The 24,500-nt window shown below is 18.6% G+C and overlaps 1 protein-coding gene across 3 annotated transcripts in view; it reads right to left on the bottom strand.

Moving 5' to 3' along the window:
• Nucleotides 1-24,500, bottom strand: part of LOC412787 (protein TAPT1 homolog) — a 106,979-nt gene that overhangs the window by 76,816 nt on the left and 5,663 nt on the right. For all 3 annotated transcript variants that reach the window (XM_026442735.1, XM_026442736.1, XM_026442737.1), the window contains 3 exons: nucleotides 10,743-11,077; nucleotides 4,606-4,703; nucleotides 3,017-3,232 (listed from right to left, as the gene is read on the bottom strand). In XM_026442735.1, the coding sequence (XP_026298520.1) occupies nucleotides 3,017-3,232; nucleotides 4,606-4,703; nucleotides 10,743-11,077 (649 nt within the window). The remainder of the gene's footprint in view (nucleotides 1-3,016; nucleotides 3,233-4,605; nucleotides 4,704-10,742; nucleotides 11,078-24,500) is intronic.

Below are 24,500 nucleotides of genomic sequence, written 5' to 3' on the forward strand. Positions count from 1 at the left end.
GAAGCTGATTTTTCTGAGACTTATAAAAAAATCAATTAAAAATAAAATATATTTTGTATATATTTTGTGTTGTAGCAATATATTCTAAAAAATAGAAAAATTTTTTTTATTTTATTCATAAATATTGAATACAAATGAAATTAATAACAGAAAGATTCTTAATAGTTTATAAGAATTGAATAGAATAGAAAAAGAAAACTTAGAAATAATAAAAAATACAACAATAGAAGTCTAAATTAGACAAAAGAATTGAAAGAAATAATAACTAATAAAACAATAGAAATCTATATGATAAGAAAATACAGATAATTTAATAAAAATCTATTCTATTTAAAAAAAAAGATAGATAGACACAATCAAAACAATCATAAAGAAAAATATACAATTGAAAATATCATTTTATTAATTGATTAAGATACCATGTGTTAGATTCAAAAATAAATGGATGGAATGATTAACTGACATTAAAAATGAGAGATGGAAAGAAAACTATAAACTGAACATTTTAGAAAAAGTAATTTACAAAATATACAAAAGTAAAGAGAAATAATTAGATTTGCCAAAGAAATAGAAGAATAAGAATAGATAATAATATTTTCAGATTCAAAAAAATATTAAATTATCTACTAACACAGAGAGATAAAAATTAAAATAAGAATAGAAATAGAAAAATAACAATTAGAAAACTTGAAATGAAAGAAAACTAAACTAAACTAATCAAAAACATTAAAAATAAAAGTAGTCTAAATTCTCATAACTCATATGAACGTAAAAACAAATGAAAAAAAGGATAAAATAATGAAAAAACGGAGAAATATAAATTATAAAATTTTGAAATTAAAAAATTATAATTTAGCAGAATCAAGGTATAGAAAAAACTTGAATTCATTGAAATATAAATGCAGAATAAAAATAAAAAATAATAAGTATCATATAGGAATATGAAGAAACTCAAAAATTAAAATAAAAATAGAAGATGAATAAAGATTCGTCAGAAAGAACGATTCAAATGCTGCAATAATCTTAACTTTCTTTTTAATAAATATTAATAATAACATATATATATACTTAAGAATATTTTAAAGAATGACGTATACATTATCTATCAGTAGAGAAAATGAAAATTTATACTATATCGAATATTGAAATGCTACAATGTGTTCAAACAAATATTATTAGATATATAGAAGCTTATATAGCTCAGAAGAAGATTATATCGAATCATATTTATTATAAAAACGGATCTTTTCAAAAATATCAATATTTTTAAAGAAATAATTTAAAATTCTCTTCTGGAATTATTGAATTATAAATATCAGCTCAAGGTTGATAATACTGCAATTAAATAAACGATATATTGATCCAATAATATATGTTATTTCAGTAATGTTTTATTTATAATTTATTTAGTATTATTTAGTGTTACGTGTAAAAAATTAATTCATTAAAAAAGAATATTTAAAAAACATTAATCCAGTGGCATACTTCAAAGTTTGAATTTTTGTTGAGTGATTGATTTTATCTACTTACTGGTGAATTATTTTTTAAATTAATAGATTGTAATATATGATTTATTTTTTTTATTTTAAATATGTAATATTAATCGTTCATTTGTTAAAAAAATTTTATATTACATCATAACTTTACTATAATAACAATTAATTAGTTCATTATGATGTAATTCAATATAATTTTTTTATCAATAAAATAAATATTCAATAAATCAATAAAATAATTATCAATAAATATTATATTTAACACATTTTCTTCGAAATATGTTATTTGGATTTGTTCGTACTCGATATATGCACGATAGCTAAAATATTGCTTGAAATTATCTCAATTTACAGACATATTCTAATATTTTTAAAACATCTTATATCAAGTAATTAAATTCAAAAATTTTATAATTAGAATGGAATAATATTTAGTCTGGATTTATAAAAAATTTAATTCATTGCATGTCTAAAAAGCTAAAAGAAATCTTCAAATTTGGGAGATATTTTAGATTAAAAAATTTTTCCTATTAAATAATCATTGCTTATGCTGGGGATAATAGATTTATAACAAACAGATTGAATATAATAAAGCACAAATAATTAGTATGATTAAATGAATATCGTTAACTTTCAAATATAGACATTAAAAAACCTACGAATTATCAAACAAAATCACTAATCATAGACAATTCTTCTTATTGATATCTTCTTATTAGAATATACTTCAAATCGATCGATAAGACTTAACTGATGATTCTTGAAGAGATTTAAAATAAATGTGTAAAAATTTTTGTTAATAAATTATTAACAAAGAATATTGACCAATCAGAGTTATCTCATCATAGTGAATATTGGATATATACTGTCAATGAATCATCGAGATTGAATAAATAGTCAAAAACATTTGTTTTTGTTTAGTATGTACAACATACATTAAAATCAAAACGAACATTTTTAAAAAGAAAGATATCATCTCAAAAATTGTAAGTCAAAATTATCAATCGATTTCTAAATACACATCTTATAAATATTAAAGATTAATATATTTGTGGAATAATTTTGGAGAATAGATTTAAATTCAAAATAAATACTAAAGTTATATAAAATAACAAACTTGACTTCAATTAATTGTAAATTATAATAAAAATAAATAAGTTTCAACATTTTTTTTAAGTTATATTTTTAGATATATTTTCTAGAAATCAATTTTCGAAAATATCACACGAATATAAGATAAATAAAGCATCATTAAAATATACCAAGAAAACAGATGATAATAGAATAATTTGATCAAAAAAATGATATTATGCATTCAAAAATTACAAAAAAAAATAGGAACTTTTACGATTGACAGATATATTAATTATATACATGTTTTTTAATAATATTATTATCACATCGTTTTCACCAAAAATAAATTCAATTTGAATTCACTTCTGACACAGAAACAACATTCAGGTTCTTTTTAATACATAATACAAAACACAAAATACAACAAATTATGACAATTTACTTACCCAATCTACGAGGACTTCCGCCAAGAGCAACATTATACAATCTGGCAATAGCACTGCAAGTCGTTCCGCTTTCCATGCGTATTCTTTCATTGTTTGCAGATTCACAGCAAGAAGAAGCATCATCAAATGAAAACGTTCTCTCACGTCTGCACAAGATAATTGAAATAGATTCTTCTTGTCAAATTTCTTAAAAACGGAACCTTTTAATTCTACGAACTGAAATAAAAAGTTTGGAAAATTATTATTATGTTTTTTTTTTTTGTAATCTCTTCCTGAGTTGTTTCATTATATAGTTATTTATTTTTACGTATAAATGAAGTTCTATTCTTTTTGAATTATTTCGATTCGTTATTCGATTGTAGAGTAATCTATAATTAAATGCTAAACATATTATATAATACAAATTTTGAAAAATTATTATAAATATAAATAAAATATTTATGAAAATAGTTATAATCTATTGTTAATTATTGCTTTTACTTCCTATATATTAATAATAAATGATATATCAATAAGAATTTTTTTTTTAAATTTTAAATTAAAATAATTCTTAAAATTATATTAGTTTAAATTAATTAAAAATTAATTAAAAGAAAATTTTGTTTGGAGATAGTTAATTTTTTTTATTACCATAATGATTTCAATTAAAATGATATTACAATTCTTTTTTATTATGAATTATTTGTATTATATTAAATTTCAATTTTTGATATTTTTTCTATTATTTTTTATTAAATTAAAAAATACTCAAAATACTTAATTTATTAAAAAGAACAGTTAGTAACATCTTTTTATTTATTAATTATTTATTTATTAAAATATATGTGTTTTAAATATCTAATAACTTAACACATTTGATTAAATTTAATTTGCAGAGTGATTTTAAAAACAAATTTATTATTATTATAAATTTATATATAAACACTTTAATTTCAATGAAATTTTAATATTCAGAAATCAATAAAGTATTTTGCTATTATATGTATCATACACATAATATAATAATTATCTAATATAATATAATATCTAATATAATATAATATAATATAATATAATAATATTATCTAATATAATAATATTATAATAATATTATATATATATATATATATATATATATATATTATCTAATATAATAATTATTAAATTTTATAAGAAAATATTTTATTTTCAATTTGATTTATATATTATCAAAATAAAAAAAAAATAAAATTACAATAAAATGATTCATACTAAATTAATATAAAATATTAAATGGCTATTTATTGGAATAATAACTATAAATAACTATTTATAAAAAAAAATTATTATGAATACTATGAATATTATTCTAATAAATAAAAAATCGGTAATTTTAATATTATATGTAACTTTAATATTTATGTTACAATTATTTAATCGTAGATATGCTTTTATATATCTTATAATATTTTCAATTTGACTAGCATAACAAAACAAATCTATAATTTCAATAACATTTTTTATTCAAGAAATACTATATATTTTTCTTTTTTTGATATTTTTATTCTTTTTAAAAACACTTTGCAAAGTATATAATTTATTATTAAATTAATAGTAAAAGATAAACTTACATTATTAGACATCATTATAGTAAGTAGCGCCTTGTTGCTGCTATTAATGGCAACATTCAAAGTCGTTGCTTGGAAAAGCACCAATATACTATGTAATACTATGAAAATTAATATAATATCGGAAAATATACCGTTAATTTTTTTTTAATGTGAAATACAACTTAAAATAATAAATAATGATTTTGGAAGATAACAATTTTAAAGATTAAAAAAAAAATTTATATTATATTATTTAAATGTTTGTATAATATATGAATATATTTGCTTTTTTATATTTAAATAAATAAATTTAAGTATGAATAATTACTTTATTTCAATATACCAAATACTACATAATAAAACAAAATAATATATCTATACACAAAATGAAATAAAAATATATTTTTATTCTAATAATGGTAAACTAAAATATATAATAAATATAGCTAAAATACATAATATAATACATAAAATACATAATAATATAACTCACAATCTATGTTTAACTATATATAATTCAAACATTCTCGCATAACTAACGAATAAATGAAAAACATAAAGTTATAATATGTATTAAATTACTGTCATAAATTACTATTACATATACATATATTAAAGTCGAACATCTAAAGACATGCTTTATATTTTTATATCAAATTATAATGTGATTCATTCAACATCTTTATATTTTTTTTATTCAACTTTTCTTCAATATGAAATAAAAAAAAAGAGAAGAAAACAATAAACTTTTTCAAAATTATTATTATTATTATTATATTACAAAATCAAACATAATCGAATATGATTATTTTAAAAAATTGATGTATATGAAAGTAATATATATAATATAAAAATTGAGAAATTTTATAACATATTTATCGATCATTTAAAATATAAATTGATCTATACACAAGTTCTGTTTTCATTTTTGAAAAAAAATAAATCAATTATTGATTGAAAATAAATAACTGGAAATATATTTATTGCATTGGATATTTCAAGAAGAAACATTTGAATGCATCTGTAAAATACGATATTCATTATATCTACGAAGAAACTGATTTTATCTTTGAACACTTATACCAATCAATTAAATGATAAAAAGTTCGAAAAAGATATTGATTATATCAACAGTTGTTATTTAATCGATAAATAATCAACGGTTATTTTAATAGATGATGAGAACAAAATTGTTTATTTACATTTAATACATATAATATATACTGATTTGAATATGAAACCGATGACTTAACGGAAACAATCAAATATTATCGATAAAAATCGGTTCCACGTAATCGCAATAATGTCATCGTGCTTTATCAATTTTCATTATAGCAATAAGCTAAGATTTAAAAATTAATTATTCTTTTCTAATCTGTCAAGATTAATTAAATTAAATTCTCTTACACATATTTTCCTTCATATGTTATTTCCGTTTATTATTATTATTATTTTTAATATTTTCTATCTTATTAATATATCATATTAATGTAATTAACTATTAATTTTTTTTGGCAACATATTTAATTGTTGATTATTTTGCAGAATCTATAATTTTGTTAAATTGTCAAAAAAAGACTATACTATTAAAAAAATTTGTTGAAAAATATTTAAAGTTTTCTATTAATTCAAAAATTTGCATCAATCAATAGTTGTTTATATAAAATTTCTTGAAAAAAATCATTTCTGAAGATTCAACATCATTTAGATATGAAACTTTAAAATTATTAAAATTTGCAGAAAATATAATTTACAGATTTCAGAAAAGGAATATCATTGAATATAAAAATCCAAAAGAATTAAGCAAGATCAAGACATTGTAATCGCAGCAATTAGAGAAAATTCTTCAATTATTGAGAAAATTTTACAAAATGAAAAACAAAAAATTTCACAAATGATGACTTTACTATATTTACTGTATTTAATATAATTTACTATACAATAATATGCAAAAATCCATCCAGCTATTCAAATGACTGTTATCTTTATTTAAATAATATTATTGAATATAACAAAAAATATAAGAAGAAAATTACAATGATGAAATATGTCATACAATCTAAAATACGAAAGACGCATATCATCTCTAAATAATGCAAATGATGATTAAATGCAACAAAAAGTGTAACATCTGAGTAAAATAAAAAGTAAATAAGTTCAGAGAAATTTATTGAAAATTTATTTATTTATTCAGGAAGAATCAAATTATTTAAAAATTTTGACCTAGAATAAAATAGAAATTCTAAGTTTTTAATCGTAACAGTAAAATTTATTGAACAATTTATTATTGAACAAAACACGAGAATTTCACATTTTCGAAAAAATTATAAAAATATTTTTTATTTTTATTTTATATTTTTATTTTTTAAAAAATTATCCTAATGTAATAAAAAAATATTTTTTAAAAAATTCTTTACACGAAAATTTAAAATTTCAATTATCAAGAATAGAAGTTATTCATCAAATCATCGAAAAAAAATTAAAAGTAATATTGAATTCAATCCAATCTCAAAGCTGGTCTATATGTGCAAATTTAAAAATAATTCGAAATTACATAAAATATTTTTTTTTATGAATGAGAATTTATAAAAGAAAAAACAGCATATTATAAAAATCAAAATATAGTTAACAAAATTTCATTACAAAACAGAATATATATTTAATACATTTATATTTATCTTTTCAAATTTATATAAAATTAGATCTTATGTTTTCCTCCTGAAGTTAAAAATCTAGTTAGAAATCATATTTATATTTTCACCATTATCTGTCCAATCAAAAATAGATTCTCATCAATTATTATACTGTCAACATTGCACAGCTCTGGTATTATTTTATGAATATAATACATGAAATCTTTATATTTGTTAAATCTAATATTTATCATCAAAAATTTCTTATTATTGCATGATTCACTTTTTTGCTATCATGATAAAATTTTCAATAAAAGCTAAATTTCTCCTTATAATTTTATTTATTTAGGTTCTGATTTATAGTTGAAAATCTATTATTCCTTTTTTTGTTAATTAATTCATAAATTTTTATTTAAAAAAAATTGATTATGTATTTGTCTAATTTAATATTTTTTTTTTTAGAAATAAATTATTGAATATAGAGATTTCATTGTATTATGTAATTTTGAATATCATTTATTATAATTTTCTTCATACATTGAGATATAAGAATATATGTCATAATTACTTAACTGAAACTATGCATATATACATCAGTATTAAATTATACCATTATGCAATAAAATAGATAATGACAACATAATAATGACATAAAAAATATGATATTGCATTTACCATAATTTTATCGAATAAACTATTACATGGTTTATTACATGGACAACATTCAATTTTTCAATTTTAATATTGTGAAATATTACGAAATCTTTAAATGAAAAAAAAAATATTTTGAATTATATTAAATATATAAAAATATATATATTATTTTATTATTAATGTTTGAAAATAGAAATTCTTTATAAGTCAATGTGTCTTGTATTAAATTATAAATAAAATCACGGAATTCAAAATAGAAACATTTTCATAATTAAGACAGCAGAAAATGTATTTCAATATTAAGAAAGATATAAGAAATGCATTAACATTATGTTTTTTAATATAAATATAAAACGATAATAGATTCACAATCTGTATAAGAATAGATATTCTAATTAAAAATAAATCATGAATTTATATACATGGCAAAAGTGCTCAGCTACATAAAATTACTAAAACGCTATCTATTGACTAAAGTGATATTAGCAAGTAATCGACATCGCGGAAATCTCTAATCTAATCTTACTTTATCAGTTTACAAGATTATATAGAAAACAATGCAATAAATATTTTCAGTGTTATAATTTCTGCATAGTCTTTAGATTTCTATATTAAAAGACTTCGAAAATAAAAAACTTATGATAAAAATTAAATTAAATTAAAAAAAAAAAAAAAATCTACTTTAAAAATGTATTTAAGCAAACAAGCAAAAACAATATTTTATTATATATTATTTGATTTAATTAATTTAAAAAGCAATCTATTAGTAAAAATAAATAATAGTAAATTCCTTTATAATTGATAGAAACAATATAATGAGGTATAAATTGAAATGTTAAATGATGATACTGATTTATATAATCATATGTATATATAAAATCAGTGTTACTAAGAAATTCGTTTTGCAACGTAACATATTACATATCATTATACATATTATTCGCTCTAATCATAGTTATATATTACATAAATATTTTTCAAAGAATAATTTCTTCCCATTTCCTAATCATGATTAAGATGAAATAATTTATATACATGAATTATTTTTTTTTAATATATTCAAATATATCTGTGATATTTTTATTCATAAAGAATGTGACACATCTAAAAAGATTTCTTTTGCATTCAATGCATTATAAGTTCAGTGATTTATTTGAAAACAAGCGTAATTGACTTATGTATGAACTTCTTCCAGATCGAAGTTATCTTGATTTAAAGCAATGATATAATTTTTGAAAAAAAAACTTAAACTCTCATTTTTAACATGATTTTCGATGAAAATAGGATATAGTTATATGTATACTTAAATAATAATTAATATATTTATTTAATGAATATTATATATTATAAATGCATTATTAAATTGAAGAATCATAATGTTTCACTTTTAAACAATAAAAAGTAATTAAATCATCATTAATTGTAGCAATAATTAAAAATAGAAGACATGAAAATAGAAAATAAAAATACCATATGATCAATTTAAAAAAAATATCCAAAATATGATTTTCAAGCACTTTGCTTACAAATTGAAAAAAATTCAACTTTTCAATCTAATTCAAGCCAAAATTCAAGCCAATTAGAATTTGTAAAATTAGGTTTATTGAAATTTTATTTATTCATTGGTTTCTTACATAAAAAAGGCTGAAAGAAACAATGAAAAATCATTTGCAACTATTCAATACTAATACTAATTATTTACACTTTTCACTATAAATTATTTCTATTTAAATTATTATATTATATTATATATTAACATTATTATATGAAATTTTGTATTTATAGAACTTATTTTCCAAATTTTATGATATTTATAACTTTTTAAAATATATTCTTGAAAGAAATAATTGTTCTAAATTGATATCATTCGATCTTGAAGAAAATTCATTTTTATCAATTCTTTATCTTCTTTAAAATATTTCAATTTATATTTTAGTATTAGTAAACATATAAACTTTAACTGAGGATTTTACAATTTCATTACATAGTTTCCATCGACAATATACTAAAACAATTTTTTCAAGATGAATGCAAGCAATTTGTAAAAATTTGTAAAAATTAAATTAAAACACTGAATATAATAAGCATTGGATAAGTAATAAACAAATCACTCTACTTATTATTATACTATTTATTATTATAAAGTAATAAAATTAAAATTTAATTCTGATGTGGCTAAATCAAAATTCGGATTTCTTAATAGAGCTAATAATAATAATAATAATAATAATAATAATCTTTTTAATAAAGCTAATAATAATAATAAACTAATGAAAATAAATATATTAATGAATGAACTGCAGATATTTAATTCATAGAAAATTTGAATTTATATGATATAAAGAAAATATTCAAAATATCAATATTCATTATAATATTTAATATTTAATAAATATATAATATTTAATATAAAATAAAAATAATAGATATTATAATACAAATTGAAATAAATTCTCTATTTAAATTGTTGAGGTTTTAATAAAAATTTAAATTAATATATATATTCACAATCTATGTGTGAATTTTACAATAACAAGAAAAATTAGTATTAGAGATAATTACTGAACATTTATCATTTATAAATTTATGTTGTTCTTAATTATTCAACTTAATAATATCAATATTTAACGAAGAAAGTATATTAATATTCTTAAAGTATTCTTAAATAATTTGGACATTCGATTTTCGACTCAATAAATAATTGCCAAATGTTGAAACAATACTTATTTGTATTTGTATTTTATACAGAAATAAGATAAAAATGAGCAAATGCTTTTTTGACCTAAACTTTAAAAAACTTATCGAAATATAATTCGAAATAAGAGCACAGAATTATCTTTTATATCCAATATTAATGAATAGAAAGGATACAAACATAAGCAACAGCAAACAATAGATGAGGTAGAGTGCCCAAATGTTGAGATGTTTGTGTTTGCGTTTTTGATCTAGGCTCTGTAGCTGTCCATAGAAGAGCATCTATTGTATCTTGGCCAAAAGCGCTAAACAATCTATCACCGACTTCCAGCATATTATAAAATATATACAATTTTATTACTGATTGACTTTTCACCAAATGGTACATCATAGAGGTGTCAACCTTCCATGTAGCTGCCCAACAGCTGATCACCACAATTCCCTTTAAAAGATCGCAAATCTCTGCTGGTTTTAGATGCCGTTCTCCAACTTTTAAATTACTCCTTTCCTTTCTAGATCATAAATATATTTTATACATAACAAAATATAATGTAGTAAAAATTTAATTAGAATAAACAATGTTTGATATTATTATGATAATTTTCAGCCTCTTTTATCATTCATTATTTGTACAAACATCTTTTATTTGAAAATATTTTTTATTAAAAAATCATTAGGTGAGATTAGGCTGTGAATCATGAACATCGATAATAAGTTATATAATTTAACAGTTAAATTATATATTGTTTTTTAAATGATACATATAAATATTTATTTTTACAGCAATTTTATTTTTTTTATTTGATCTAAAATGATTAAAGAATATATAAAAAAACAAATATAGTTAATCTACAAATATAATATAAATAATATAATATAATATTATAATGCATATAATTATATTGAATATTTTTAATTTTTCATTCGATTGATTTTATAAATATTTATTATAAATACTTTGTTTAATATTACAAAATATAATTTATATACAGAAAAAAGTATAGAGAGACACAATGTATTAATGTGTGCTTATAATCACAATTATTCAGATAAAATTTTTCTGATAAAAATATATTTTGTATAAAAGTTATTCGATATAGAATAAAATAAAAAATTGTATTATTAAAAATTTGTAAAAAATAATTTTCAATAAAAATATATAACAATTATATTTTAATGTAGCTTAATCAATACAAATTCGGTAAAAAAAATAATTAAAATATAAAATAAAATTTTCTGCTTCATCTTTCCGTCTTCAAAATTTATTCATTTAAATTTTGAGATTATCTTTTATGTATTATAAAAATGAAGAAAAGGAATCATCTTTTGTTATTAGGCTGATTGCTAAATTCTTTTATTGTTTCAATCGATATTTTTATATTAACTTTATAACATATATGTTTATAATAATGTTATTTATATCAGATACATAATGTCTAAATTCAATTAAGATAGTAAATTATTTCTAACAATTTTTTTTTTATGTTTTTTAAAGTATTTTATTATTATTTAATATTTTTATTAAAGTTTTGAAATTATTGAAAACTATCTCCATTTTTGATGAATCTTTTCTATAAAATTTTTTATGTTAAATCGATTATCATCTTTCTTTTCAAGATTTTCTCGCTTTGCACTTATTGCGTATTATTTATTACATGTATCAAAACAATTAAAAAAATGTTCAATATCAACTAGCAAATAATCGTAATTCCAACAGTAATCCAAAGATTTTTTTATTTTTATCGTTAATTATTAACACAATGATTTATAAAATTTCATCGTACAATAATTCACAATAACATTTAATACACTTTCATTAAAAGTCTTAGATTCTAGAATCAACATATTGATATTATTTTTCGATAAAAAATCCATTTTATTTCGTTATTTTCCAATTATTTAACAAAAAATTTGTTTTAAATTGTTTAAAATTATTTCACTCGTGGCTCTCGCAAATGGATAAAAAAATTGAATATTCTAGTATATATTATTTTTTTCTTCTCAAAATACAATTTACTTTGCGTTTTAAGTGGATAAACTTTATCGAATATACATAATATCTTTTTAAATTCGATACAATACTATTATTGGAATCTCTTATTTATAAAATCCATTATTTCATATTCAATCTTCTAGATTTATTATATAATTTTTATCCATTTCAAACATATCAGTTTAAATGATCATATAAAGTAATAGATATTCTACATTTTTAATTTGGATTTTATATGCTAAGATATTTTTGAAGATGCTGTTATTAATTCATTAGCTTTTTTTACAGATTTCTTCTCGATATCTGAACTTCAATTTTTTTAAATTATTAAAATTCATTTTGAAGAAAATTTTATTTGTTATTGTCTTCATTTTCAATTTAAATAATTTTTTCCTCATGAAAAATCCAATCTTCATTTTTTGTTGTAAAGATACATTTTTCATTAACGATTTAAGATTTCAACTATTTCATCATTTAAGAGTTTCATGATCAAATAAAAATATAGAATTTTAATATATATATTTAATATATATAAATATATATATATCAATATATCAGCATACATCAAATTCTATGAAAAGAAATTAATCTAATCTTGTAATATACACAATTTAATAACCAAATTGATTTATTAGGCTATATAATTTTCGATCAGTCTATATAATTCTAGAAATTTATTCTAATTATATAATTCAGATTTGAAGTTTTTTCCATAAATAAAATAATAAATATATATACAATATTAATAATTATAAATCTTCTATCTAATTTTGCTCAATGATTCTGTGTAAAAAATATAAAAAGCTTTTGCTGATGGATCTAATATAGAAAGATACGTTTTTTATTTCCTTTTTTTTTTCTCTTGTTTTTCTAAAAAAAATTTTATTGTTTTCTATTTTTTTTATTTTTATTTCAAATATAATTTGTATTTTTTTTTATATATAAAACTTTTTACAACTTTTTATAATTTTACAATTTTTAATATTTGTTTAATCTGTATTTTTCGTAATTCAATCTATTTTTTTTTTAAATGCGTTCAATTCCAAATTCTTTTCAGGATATTTATATATAGAATAGAAAATATAATTTATAGGATTATAATTATAATTTTTTGTCTAATTTTGATTGTATAAAATTTGTTTCATATTTTGAATTCTTTGCAACAATATATACATCTTAGAAAAACTTTATTTATATTATTATTTTTATTATTTCTGATGATGTTAAATCAATTTTCACGATTTGTCAGATTTCAATTTAATAAATTATATATATATGTATATATTGTAATACTTGAGATATTTTTCTTCTCTTTTTTTATTATCATTTCTTTACTAAATCATAATTTCTTTCTTTTCTTCAATCCATTATCGAATACCTTAATTATAATTAATTTCATATAAATATGTAATCATATCATCTTCATAAGTTTTGTCTTCTTTTAAAAGTTATCCTTATAATAACAATTTCACAATTATTGTAATGCAAAAATCTTAAAAATATCTTCTTTTCTTACTTTAAACGATTGACATTTTTTAGTGCTTTACATTTTATCTTAACCATCAAGATTATTTTTCCATCTTATTCTTTGTATTTTTTCTTTTCTATAAGTTCAAAAATTTTTTCAAATAAATTTTTCTTTAAAAGAATTTTATCATATTAGTAATCGATGAAAGAATTCTGAATTTTCTTATTTTTATTTAACTAATAATTAAGCGTTTCTTTCTTTCTTTTTTTTTTTTTTTGTATATAATTTTTTTGTGAAATCTTATAGAAAACATAAATAATCGAATATATATATATATATATATATATATATATTATATATAAATATATAAATATACATATACGAATATGATTCCAATCTATAACAGATAGATCTAATATCATTTCTAATATATATATACATAATTTTTTTGTTATAAAAATTGTATATATCATTAAACAATAGATTTCGAGCTTTGATTGTGAACAGCGACTTTTTTTTAAATGGTTACATTATCATTTCATGCAAACTTCATTAAAATTTATATTCGATACAGTTCATCTTTAAATAAATTTTCTTCAATTGATAGAATTTAAAACATAATAAATTTGAACGTGATTGCCATTCAAATAAATATTTTTTCCATATCTTTATATTAATTTAATATTCACTCGTTTTTACTGTTTGAATTCTTAATATTTGCATTCAAAGTTATCTTATCCACAAATTGTCTTATAAATTTCCTCGTTGATTTACATTCTAATAGTAATAAAACTTATGATTTTTATTTTTAAAAATAGTTTATTTTAAAGCAATATTTTCGAAATTATTTTAGATTATGCCAACGTTTCAAAGCTTTTATATAGCTTATTGTAATTTTCATAGTTAAAATATTATTATTATTTAGTATTTTTATTTTAAGATCATATATTACAATATTTACCTTCGAAATAAAATTAGATGGTATGTAAAAATTTAAAATAAAAATTATATGCTTTGTAAAAATATATAATTAAATCTTTATTTTTTCTAACAAAGACGATAATAAAAGAAATTATAATTACAATTTTCAGTTTTATTATATATTTCAAAATTATAGATAAAATATTATATCTAATGAGAAAAATATAATGTAACTTTAAATATTTTTCATTGCTTTCCAAAATATTTAGTTTGCTTTCCTATGAAATAAATCTCATGTCTCTTAAAAAATATTTCTTTAAAAAATCTATTATTTCGTATAATTAATTATTGATGATAACTTTCTAAATATTTTAATAAATTTGTTTTTAAATAAAACATTGTTAAATAAAAAAATTATACAAAATATATCTTATATATGATATTTCGAAATAGATTGATGAAAGATAATTATATGGAAATTAATTATTAATGGAAAAATAGATATCATAAATAACACTATTATATTATAAATTAATAAATAAAAATTTCAGTCACTAATTTTATAATTTTAATTTTATATCATGAATAATTGATTTATTTTAGGAAAGAGAAGAATTTTGCAATCAATCTAATATATTATTTAATTTATTTTAATAAAATTAATTAATTTTTTTATAAAAAATTAAAAAGCAATGAAAACAAATCATGTAAAGAATTTTAAAATATTAAATGACAGAATTATAAAATTTGTTCTATTTTAAATTATATACTATACTTACATATGATGGTCTTGACGCAAAAATAAAATCATCTAAGTAACGTCACATATGCAAAATAAATTTTTATTATCAAAATAATGTATAAATATTTATAAAACTATAATTTAATCATTGTTAAATCTGAAAATATTTTAATTATTAAAATATATATATTTTAATATATATTTTATTTTATTTTATTATCCATTAATTTTTATATTACCTTTATATATTATATTACCTCTATATAATTTTAAATAATAATTTTAATAATATAATTTCAATGTCTATTTTTTTTGAATTGTAATATTTTGTAAATTTTGTAAATTATAAAAAATTTCAAAAAATATTAATTGAAATATTGATATATATATATAAATATTGATGATATAAATATTGATAACATTCAATCTACAATTATTTATTTATAACTCATAATTTATAATTATATTTAAAAAAAAATAAAAATAATACACATGTCTAGAGAAAAATTACTTACTGATAACTAATTTTGTAAAATAAAGTATAAAATATATTCTAATACAATTATATGTTCTTTTGTTATTCTTTACATTGCATTATTCATTTTTAAATCATTATTAATAATTATTCAAAAATTAGTGTTAGGTATGTATTCAGATGCAATAAATCCAAACAAAATCGAAAAAAGTATGTTGAATATGACAAATATTTCTTTTATGAAAAAAAAAAAAAAATATATCGAACAATGAATAAACTTATTTATTTGCTGTTCATATATAGTATATCGTATTCAAAATATTAAAAAAATGTAAAATTCTTCTAATAATTGAATAATAAGTAATACGTATTTGGAATAAAAAAATAAATAATAATTTAAATTATCTTTCTTTATTAAATTAAAAAAACAATTTACTAATGATTGTAAAAAAATCATATATATACAACTTTATTCTCTCATTTTTTATTTATTTTTATTCGAGATAACATGCAACATATTATAAATATAAAAAAGACAAATATAAAAAAGATATAATATATAAAAATAATAATAAAATCAGTTTGAATTAATTGAAATTTCTTTTTACGAGTTTATCTTAAAGATAATACCTATAAATTGTAATTGAAACACAATTAATTTAATTAAAAGAATAATTTTAAAAAATCATAAAATAATAATAAAAATGTTTAATTTAATTCAAATAAATTTATGATAAAACAAATATAAAAATTTTTAAAATTATCAAACAAGATGATATAGCAAAACATTTTAAAATTTAAAAAAAAAAGAACAATAATTAATAGTAATTGTTATTAAACTGTTTCTTTTGAAAATTCAAAGATAAAATGTGACTTTTTTTCTCTAACAAATAAAAAAAAAATTACATTAAAAATTATATTATTATTATTTGTTGAAAAAAATTACAATTTTACTTAATAAGACAATTTTACATTTATTTGTTCAACATAAATTAATATACATAATGTTAAAAAATTAAATTCTGAAAATCAATATATAATTAATAAATTTTTATACATCTTAAAGCAAAAACGAATTTAAATAATGATTCAATAAAGAATTTTCCAATGCAAATATTATGATATTAATATATATATACAAATGTATATATATATATATTGGGTTGGCAACTAAGTAATTGCGGATTTTATTCATAGATGGCTTCAGTTGAATTTTTAGATTTGTTGGTGTAGTCCAAATATAAAACACATTTTGTTATTTGATAGTTGGCAATTCACCTGTCAATCAGTAAAAAAAGTTTTTTGATCGATTGCGTAGTTTTCGTTTGGCGTTCGTTGAAAAATGGAAAATCAAAAAGAACATTATTGTCATATTTTGCTTTTTTATTTTCGCAAAGGGAAAAACGCATCGCAAGCTCACAAAAAGTTATGTGCTGTTTATGGCGACGAAGCCTTAAAAGAACGGCAGTGTCAAAATTGGTTTGACAAATTTCGTTCTGGTGATTTTTCATTCAAAGACGAAAAACGCTCTGGTCGTCTAGTTGAAGTTGATGACGACCTAATCAAAGCAATAATCGATTCGGATCATCACAGTACAACTCGTGAGATTGCAGAGAAGCTTCATGTATCACATACATGCATTAAAAACCACTTAAAACAACTTGGCTATGTTCAAAAACTTGATACATGGGTTCTTCACGAACTGAAAGAAAAGCATTTAACGCAACGCATTAACAGCTGCGATTTGCTAAAGAAACGTAATGAAAATGATCCATTTTTAAAACGACTGATAACTGGCGATGAAAAATGGCTTGTTTACAACAATATCATTATTGAATCAAGCGGAAAAAATCGTGGAGCAGGCAACGTGAACCAGCTCAAACAACATCAAAAGCTGGTATTCATCAAAAGAAGATTTTGTTATCATTTGGTGGGATTACAAAGGAATTGTCTATTTTGAACTCTTACCACCCAACCGAACAATCAATTCTGTCTACATTGAACAACTAACGAAATTAAACAATGCAGTTGAAGAAAAGCGGCCCGAATTAACAAATCGAAAAGATGTTGTATTCCATCATGACAATGCAAGGCCACACACATCTTTGGTCACTCGGCAAAAATTATTGGAGCTTGGTTGAGATGTTTTGCCACATCCACCATATAATCCTGACCTTGCACCATCTGATTACTTTTTGTTTCGATCTTTACAAAACTTTTTGTTTCGATCTTTACAAAACTCCTTGGTAAAAATTTCAATAATGATGATGATATCAAATCGTACCTGATTCAGTTTTTTGCTAATAAAAACCAGAAGTTTTATGAACGTGGGATTATGATGCTGCCTGAAAGATGGCAAAAGGTCATTGATCAAAATGGGCAACACATTACAGAATAAAGTTATTTAGTTCCATGAAAAAATTGTCTTTGATTTTCTAAAAAAAATCCGCAATTACTTAGTTGCCAACCCAATATACTAAAAAAAAAATACTTTATAATTTAACAAAAATCAAGATATTTAATTATCAAATCAATTTAATTTTATTAATTCATCAAATTTCAATTCATATTGCGACAATCAAAAAAATAATAATACATAATAAAGAAATTATAATTTTCATTATAGTATTACCATAAACGATAAAACGAAATGAAAAATATTGATAATAAATATAAGGAAACATAAATGGAGTATAAAAGAAATAAAAAATGAAAATTAATAAAATGAAAAATTAAAAAAAGAATGAATGAAAGATATAGAAATGAATATATATATATATATATAAGTTTAATTGGTATTTTTTTTCATTAGATGATGAGAATAGAAATTAATTTATTTTTTTTCAAGCTTATTTGCTTTTATTGATTGATTTTTGCTTACTTTAATTTATCTTAGAAAATAAGAAAATCTTATTTAGTAAATAAGATTAAAAGATTTAATTATAAAATAAAATTAATAATTATATAAAATGAAATATTATTTTATTACATTGTGATGTTATATCATTAATGGTTATATTTTTTTTTTGCATTCGATTTTAATTATTAATTTATTATTACATTATAAATATGTGATATACATCATAAATATATTCGTCATACATAAACAATAAATATTCTAAACAAAATATTTAGAAAAAAAAATTTTTAATTTGTAATATGAATATATATATTTGCTATATAAGGACTTGAATATGTAGTGTATTTTGTCAGATATATATTGGAAACTTAATATCTATTTATATATCTCATATAAAATAAAATTATATGAAATATTTTATATGATGTTAAAAATATAATTATAATAATAAAGTTCCAAAAAATGAAAGATTTTTTTTTTTGAAGAAAAGAAAAGATACAATAAAAAAGATTAGATCAATAAATAAATTTATTGATTAGTATTTAAAAATTAGAATATGACAATATTAGAAAATTTTTTACAAATTTAGCATAAAAAAATAATTAAGATAGATAAAAATTTCATGTAATTTAGTGTAATTTTAACTCATAAATAATAAATATAGAAGAAATACTGAAAAATTTGAAGAATTGTTTACAATGAACATTAATTTTATACTTTAATTTTTTCAATTTCTTTGAATACATTTTTTTGAATTGTTGTAAATACATTTATAAAAACAAATATTAATGCTATGAGAAATAATTTTGTAGTTCATATAAAACAATAATTTTCTTTGTAAAAAAAAAATTAAAAAGATCTGCATAAAAATGAGAACAAAATGTCATATCAGAATTGGATTCTACATAATGTGATAATGATGATTGACGTGAAATTCCATTGATAATATCAAAGATAACAAGAAAATACAATGTTTATAAAAAAAATTGACAAAAATGAAAAAACAAAAAAAAGAAAAAATGTAATATTATTCAATATGAAATAATGATTAATTCTTAATGTTTCAATAATTTGAAATATTTTCAATTCGAATAAACAACAAAGAATTACTAATTGTCATAATTATTAATCAATTTAACAATCTAATAGAATATCTTTAAAAAATATTTTAAAAAATAGAAAAATAAATAAATAACATTGAATTACTATTTTTCTCTAAAAAAAATTGATAATTAGAGCATTGCAAAAAATTAATTGATATTATAAAATATATTTATATATACCAATATAAATAAAAATATTTTCATTATTAATTTATTTATTGATTTATTATTTATTTATTTTATTTTTTTTATTTTATTTATTTTATTATTTTATTTATTTATCAATATAATCTTTCGAAATAGATACTTCGAAATATTTTATATTTTAAATAAATTTTAAAGATCTGAAACAAATTAATTGAATTTACATTGTTTCAATTAAGAGAATTGTTTCAATTAATTCGAAGATTGAACAATTCAAAAAAAAATTTATTTTGATAATCTATTAATTCCTTTTATTTCAATGAAGAATATTTTAAAATTATAATAATATTTCTATCTTTTTCTTCTTTTTTAAATCAATTCAAAAATTTTAATAAAATGGAAATATCTCTGTTCAATTTTCCTTGTTGAGATCAAGAAGGATAAGAATTTTTCCTTTAGATATAGAAAGAAGAATAATAACATTTTTAAAGCAATTTATGTAATGTTTCTTATCATTTCTGCTAAACATTATGACAATATATTTTACATTAGAAACATTAATTTTCTACTATATAACTTTATATAGCATTAATTTAATGATAATTGAGTCACCAATTGTAAACAAAATAGTCATGTGTTAATGAAAAAATTATAAAATATAATTAAGAACTGATACGGGAGAACTGATACATTTATTTAATTGATATCATTTGTTAAATAATAAATATAAACAAATTGTTGAATATAGAAATAGAAAATCATAAAATTATTATTATTATTACGAACAAAGAATTATTATTTAATGAACAAACAGATGAATCAATATTTGCTTCGTATGAAAACAAAATGAAGATGAGGATAAAAAAGAAATTATTTCTTTACAATCATAGTTGAAGAAAAATGTGGAAACTGTCTACCAATTTAATGAAAAGCAATTTGACAAAGAAAATTATTTGAAAATTATTATTAATAATGAACTAACTGCAGTATAAAAAAAAACGCAATTAATTTTTGAAATAGCGGAAAAAAGAATTGACTGTTATTAAAACAACAAAAAAGCTATAAAAGAATTAAGCTATAAAGAATCTAAGATACTTATATAAATGGGAAAAACAAGTGAAAATAGTTCTCGTATTGACAAATTAAAATAGATCGCCAAAGGAATGTTAGAAAAATTGGAAAAGCAAGAAAGGAAAATATCAGTACATTAATATTCGAAGATTATTACAGAAGAATCAAAAATTAAATTTGAAATTAAAGCATCATACTATTGATTATTGAACATAAAAATTTTGTCTATTTGAATGCCAAGACAAATAATGTATAATCTTTCGTATATATTTTTGATTTCTTTAGAATTATTTTTTTAATAACAATCTTATCATAAATCTAATATAAATCTGAGGATTCAATCCTTCAATTGAATGTTTCAAAAACTTCCAATAAAAAAAAAACTTCCTTTTCCATAGATATAATTTGCGAAGAGGAAAAGCTTAAAATCTTAAAAATCTCCAAATGCCAAAGATTTTTGGGATTCAGATTCACAATATATTCATATCACACAAAAATTCTCTATGATCAATATTATCTCCTTAAATAAATCACAATAATCAATCAATCAAAAACTGCTTAAGCTTTATTTGGTGAATATGTACTAATATTCAATACTAAAATTGAAGACTAGATTTTTAATCAGAAGATAATTAAAGATATAGCAATTTTTGTTCAGAAGATAATATAACAAATAATTTCTTATTTTGGCTATCATCAATCTAAAATTAATTCAATTTAATGATAATTGAGGAAAATTCAATTTAGAAATATTGCAAATCAAAGCAATTATTAAAATCAAATTTTGTGGACATAAATTAAATTGAAATGAATCTTTTATCATATGAAAAATTATATAATATTTTGTTATTCTTAAAGCATTTGTCAAACAAATTATAGACAATTGGTTTCATTCGTCAATTCAGAAATATTCAAAATCATATATTCAATTATACTCATAATGTTTATCTTCGAACAAACAACGACAAATTATTTTATATCATGCTAGCTAAGATAGCCATACAAATAATTCAAAAATGCTTCTGCACAATATCCAGATTGTAAGACATAATATTAGATGCAATATAGGATCTCAATTTACAATATAGCTGAGAATAACTTACATGAAATCTATATTTCATATGATCAAGAGCAAAAATATCTGATTTTTGATTTATACAAACAATAAGCATCATCAATGAGCAATCATTGTTTAAAACAATGGAACATGAACAAGCGAAAAATGGCTTACTATATTACAAATTTTTTACATATGAATCTATAGAATCAAGAAGAATTATTTATATCTTCTTTTCTATATCTTATATATTATTATATATATTTTTTGTATTTTTATCTTGACAAGATATATAATTTTTCACAAAAATTATACTTATTCTATAAAATAGTCACATCAATTGATTCGCTAATTGATAATATATAATATTTTTCAGTCTGTATCTTGTTTTGATTTTGAAAATAAAATAATATAGATTGACCTTCAGTCAATCCATTAAAATTAACTGTATCCAGATTTTCTTATATTATATTTTATAAAAAGAAAAAAAAGTACTGTGATAAATGTCACTTATAAAACAAAGATAGAATATTATAATGAAATACAAAACAATACAAAAATATGTATTGAAAAAAATTTAAAAAACCACAAATGTTAATATGAAACAAAAAATCATACAATATAGAAAAATTTCTATACAATGAAAAATATTCATATCGTATATATACTTTGTAAGTGTAAGTTGATCAATCAAAATTTTGAAATGTAAATATAATGATATAAAAAAAAAGAAGTAAAAATGCATAGTAAAAAAAATAGTATGATAATATATATGCATAGTAAAAATGCATTTAAAAAAAATAAAAAAAGGAAAATCAAAAAAATTTTTCTTTCCATTGTTTCAGAGAAGAAAGAATACAAGAATTTTTGGATCTAATTTGATATGTCACCAACATTCAATAATAATATATTATTCAATGAAAATAAGAAAATAAAGCAAATCATATATCACAATCTTGCAAAGTAATAGCATTTACAGTATATTTATATTAAATATTAAAGAATATACAATAAACGTTTGAAAAATATTGATATAAATTTGAATGAAAATATTTATTTATAATTTATTATTTATATTTTTTTTAGTAAAATTATAAGATATTATAAGATATAATAAGAAAGCGAAATATTTATATAAAATATAAGAAACACGATGTTCTCCTTATCTTTCATGCAATATTACGAACTTCAAGCTAGAATATTTTCTAAACTAATGATTTTTCAATATAAATGGATTCAATACTTTTTCCATATTATAATATTACAAATAACAAGCTGTATTAATTAATATGTCAAAAATTATATTATTAAAATTATTAATTATATACAGAAAAACTAATAAACATAATCAGAAAAATTTTTCAAGTTGATACTAATAATAATTCAATTCATTATAAAATTTTAACAATAAAATTTCAAACAGAGATTCAATTTGTATTTAACGAATAACAAATATTTCAAATACAATTAGAGAAACGTAATTAAATCGTCACATTCTATATTATATTATTCATTTATTATTATTTACATAACTATTCTTAATATTGTTTTAATTATAAATTTTAAGAATAAAAAGAAAATCAATTACATAAAAAAAAAAATTATATTAATTATATCGAAAAAAAATCAAATAATAAGATCGATAAGAAGAAAAAGTATTTTTTCTCTCTTAAAAAATCGAAATTAATCATAAAAAATAAAGGTTTAACAAAATCTATTTATTTTGTGCTCAGAATCTTAAATTAATTTGCAAGATAAATTTGATTCAAAGTATTCGTTTCGATTAAACTGCAATATATATCAATATACACAATATACAAAATATTTATAAATTTTTTTATAATAGTTTCAAAATTTATATTTGACATTATATATATATATATATATATATATATATATATATATAATATTACATCGATAAAAACAGGTAATATAAAAAAAATCAAAAAGATAATGAAGATCCATAGAACAAAAAAATTAATTGTAAGTATATAAAAAATAATAAAAATTAATTATAAATAAGAAAGAAAATTATATTCATTCATATTTATCAAATTTAATGAATAGAAAAAAATGATAAAGCGTTATAATAAAAAAAAAA

Source organism: Apis mellifera, linkage group LG9 (assembly GCF_003254395.2).
Source record: "Apis mellifera strain DH4 linkage group LG9, Amel_HAv3.1, whole genome shotgun sequence".
Taxonomy (NCBI): domain Eukaryota; kingdom Metazoa; phylum Arthropoda; class Insecta; order Hymenoptera; family Apidae; genus Apis; species Apis mellifera.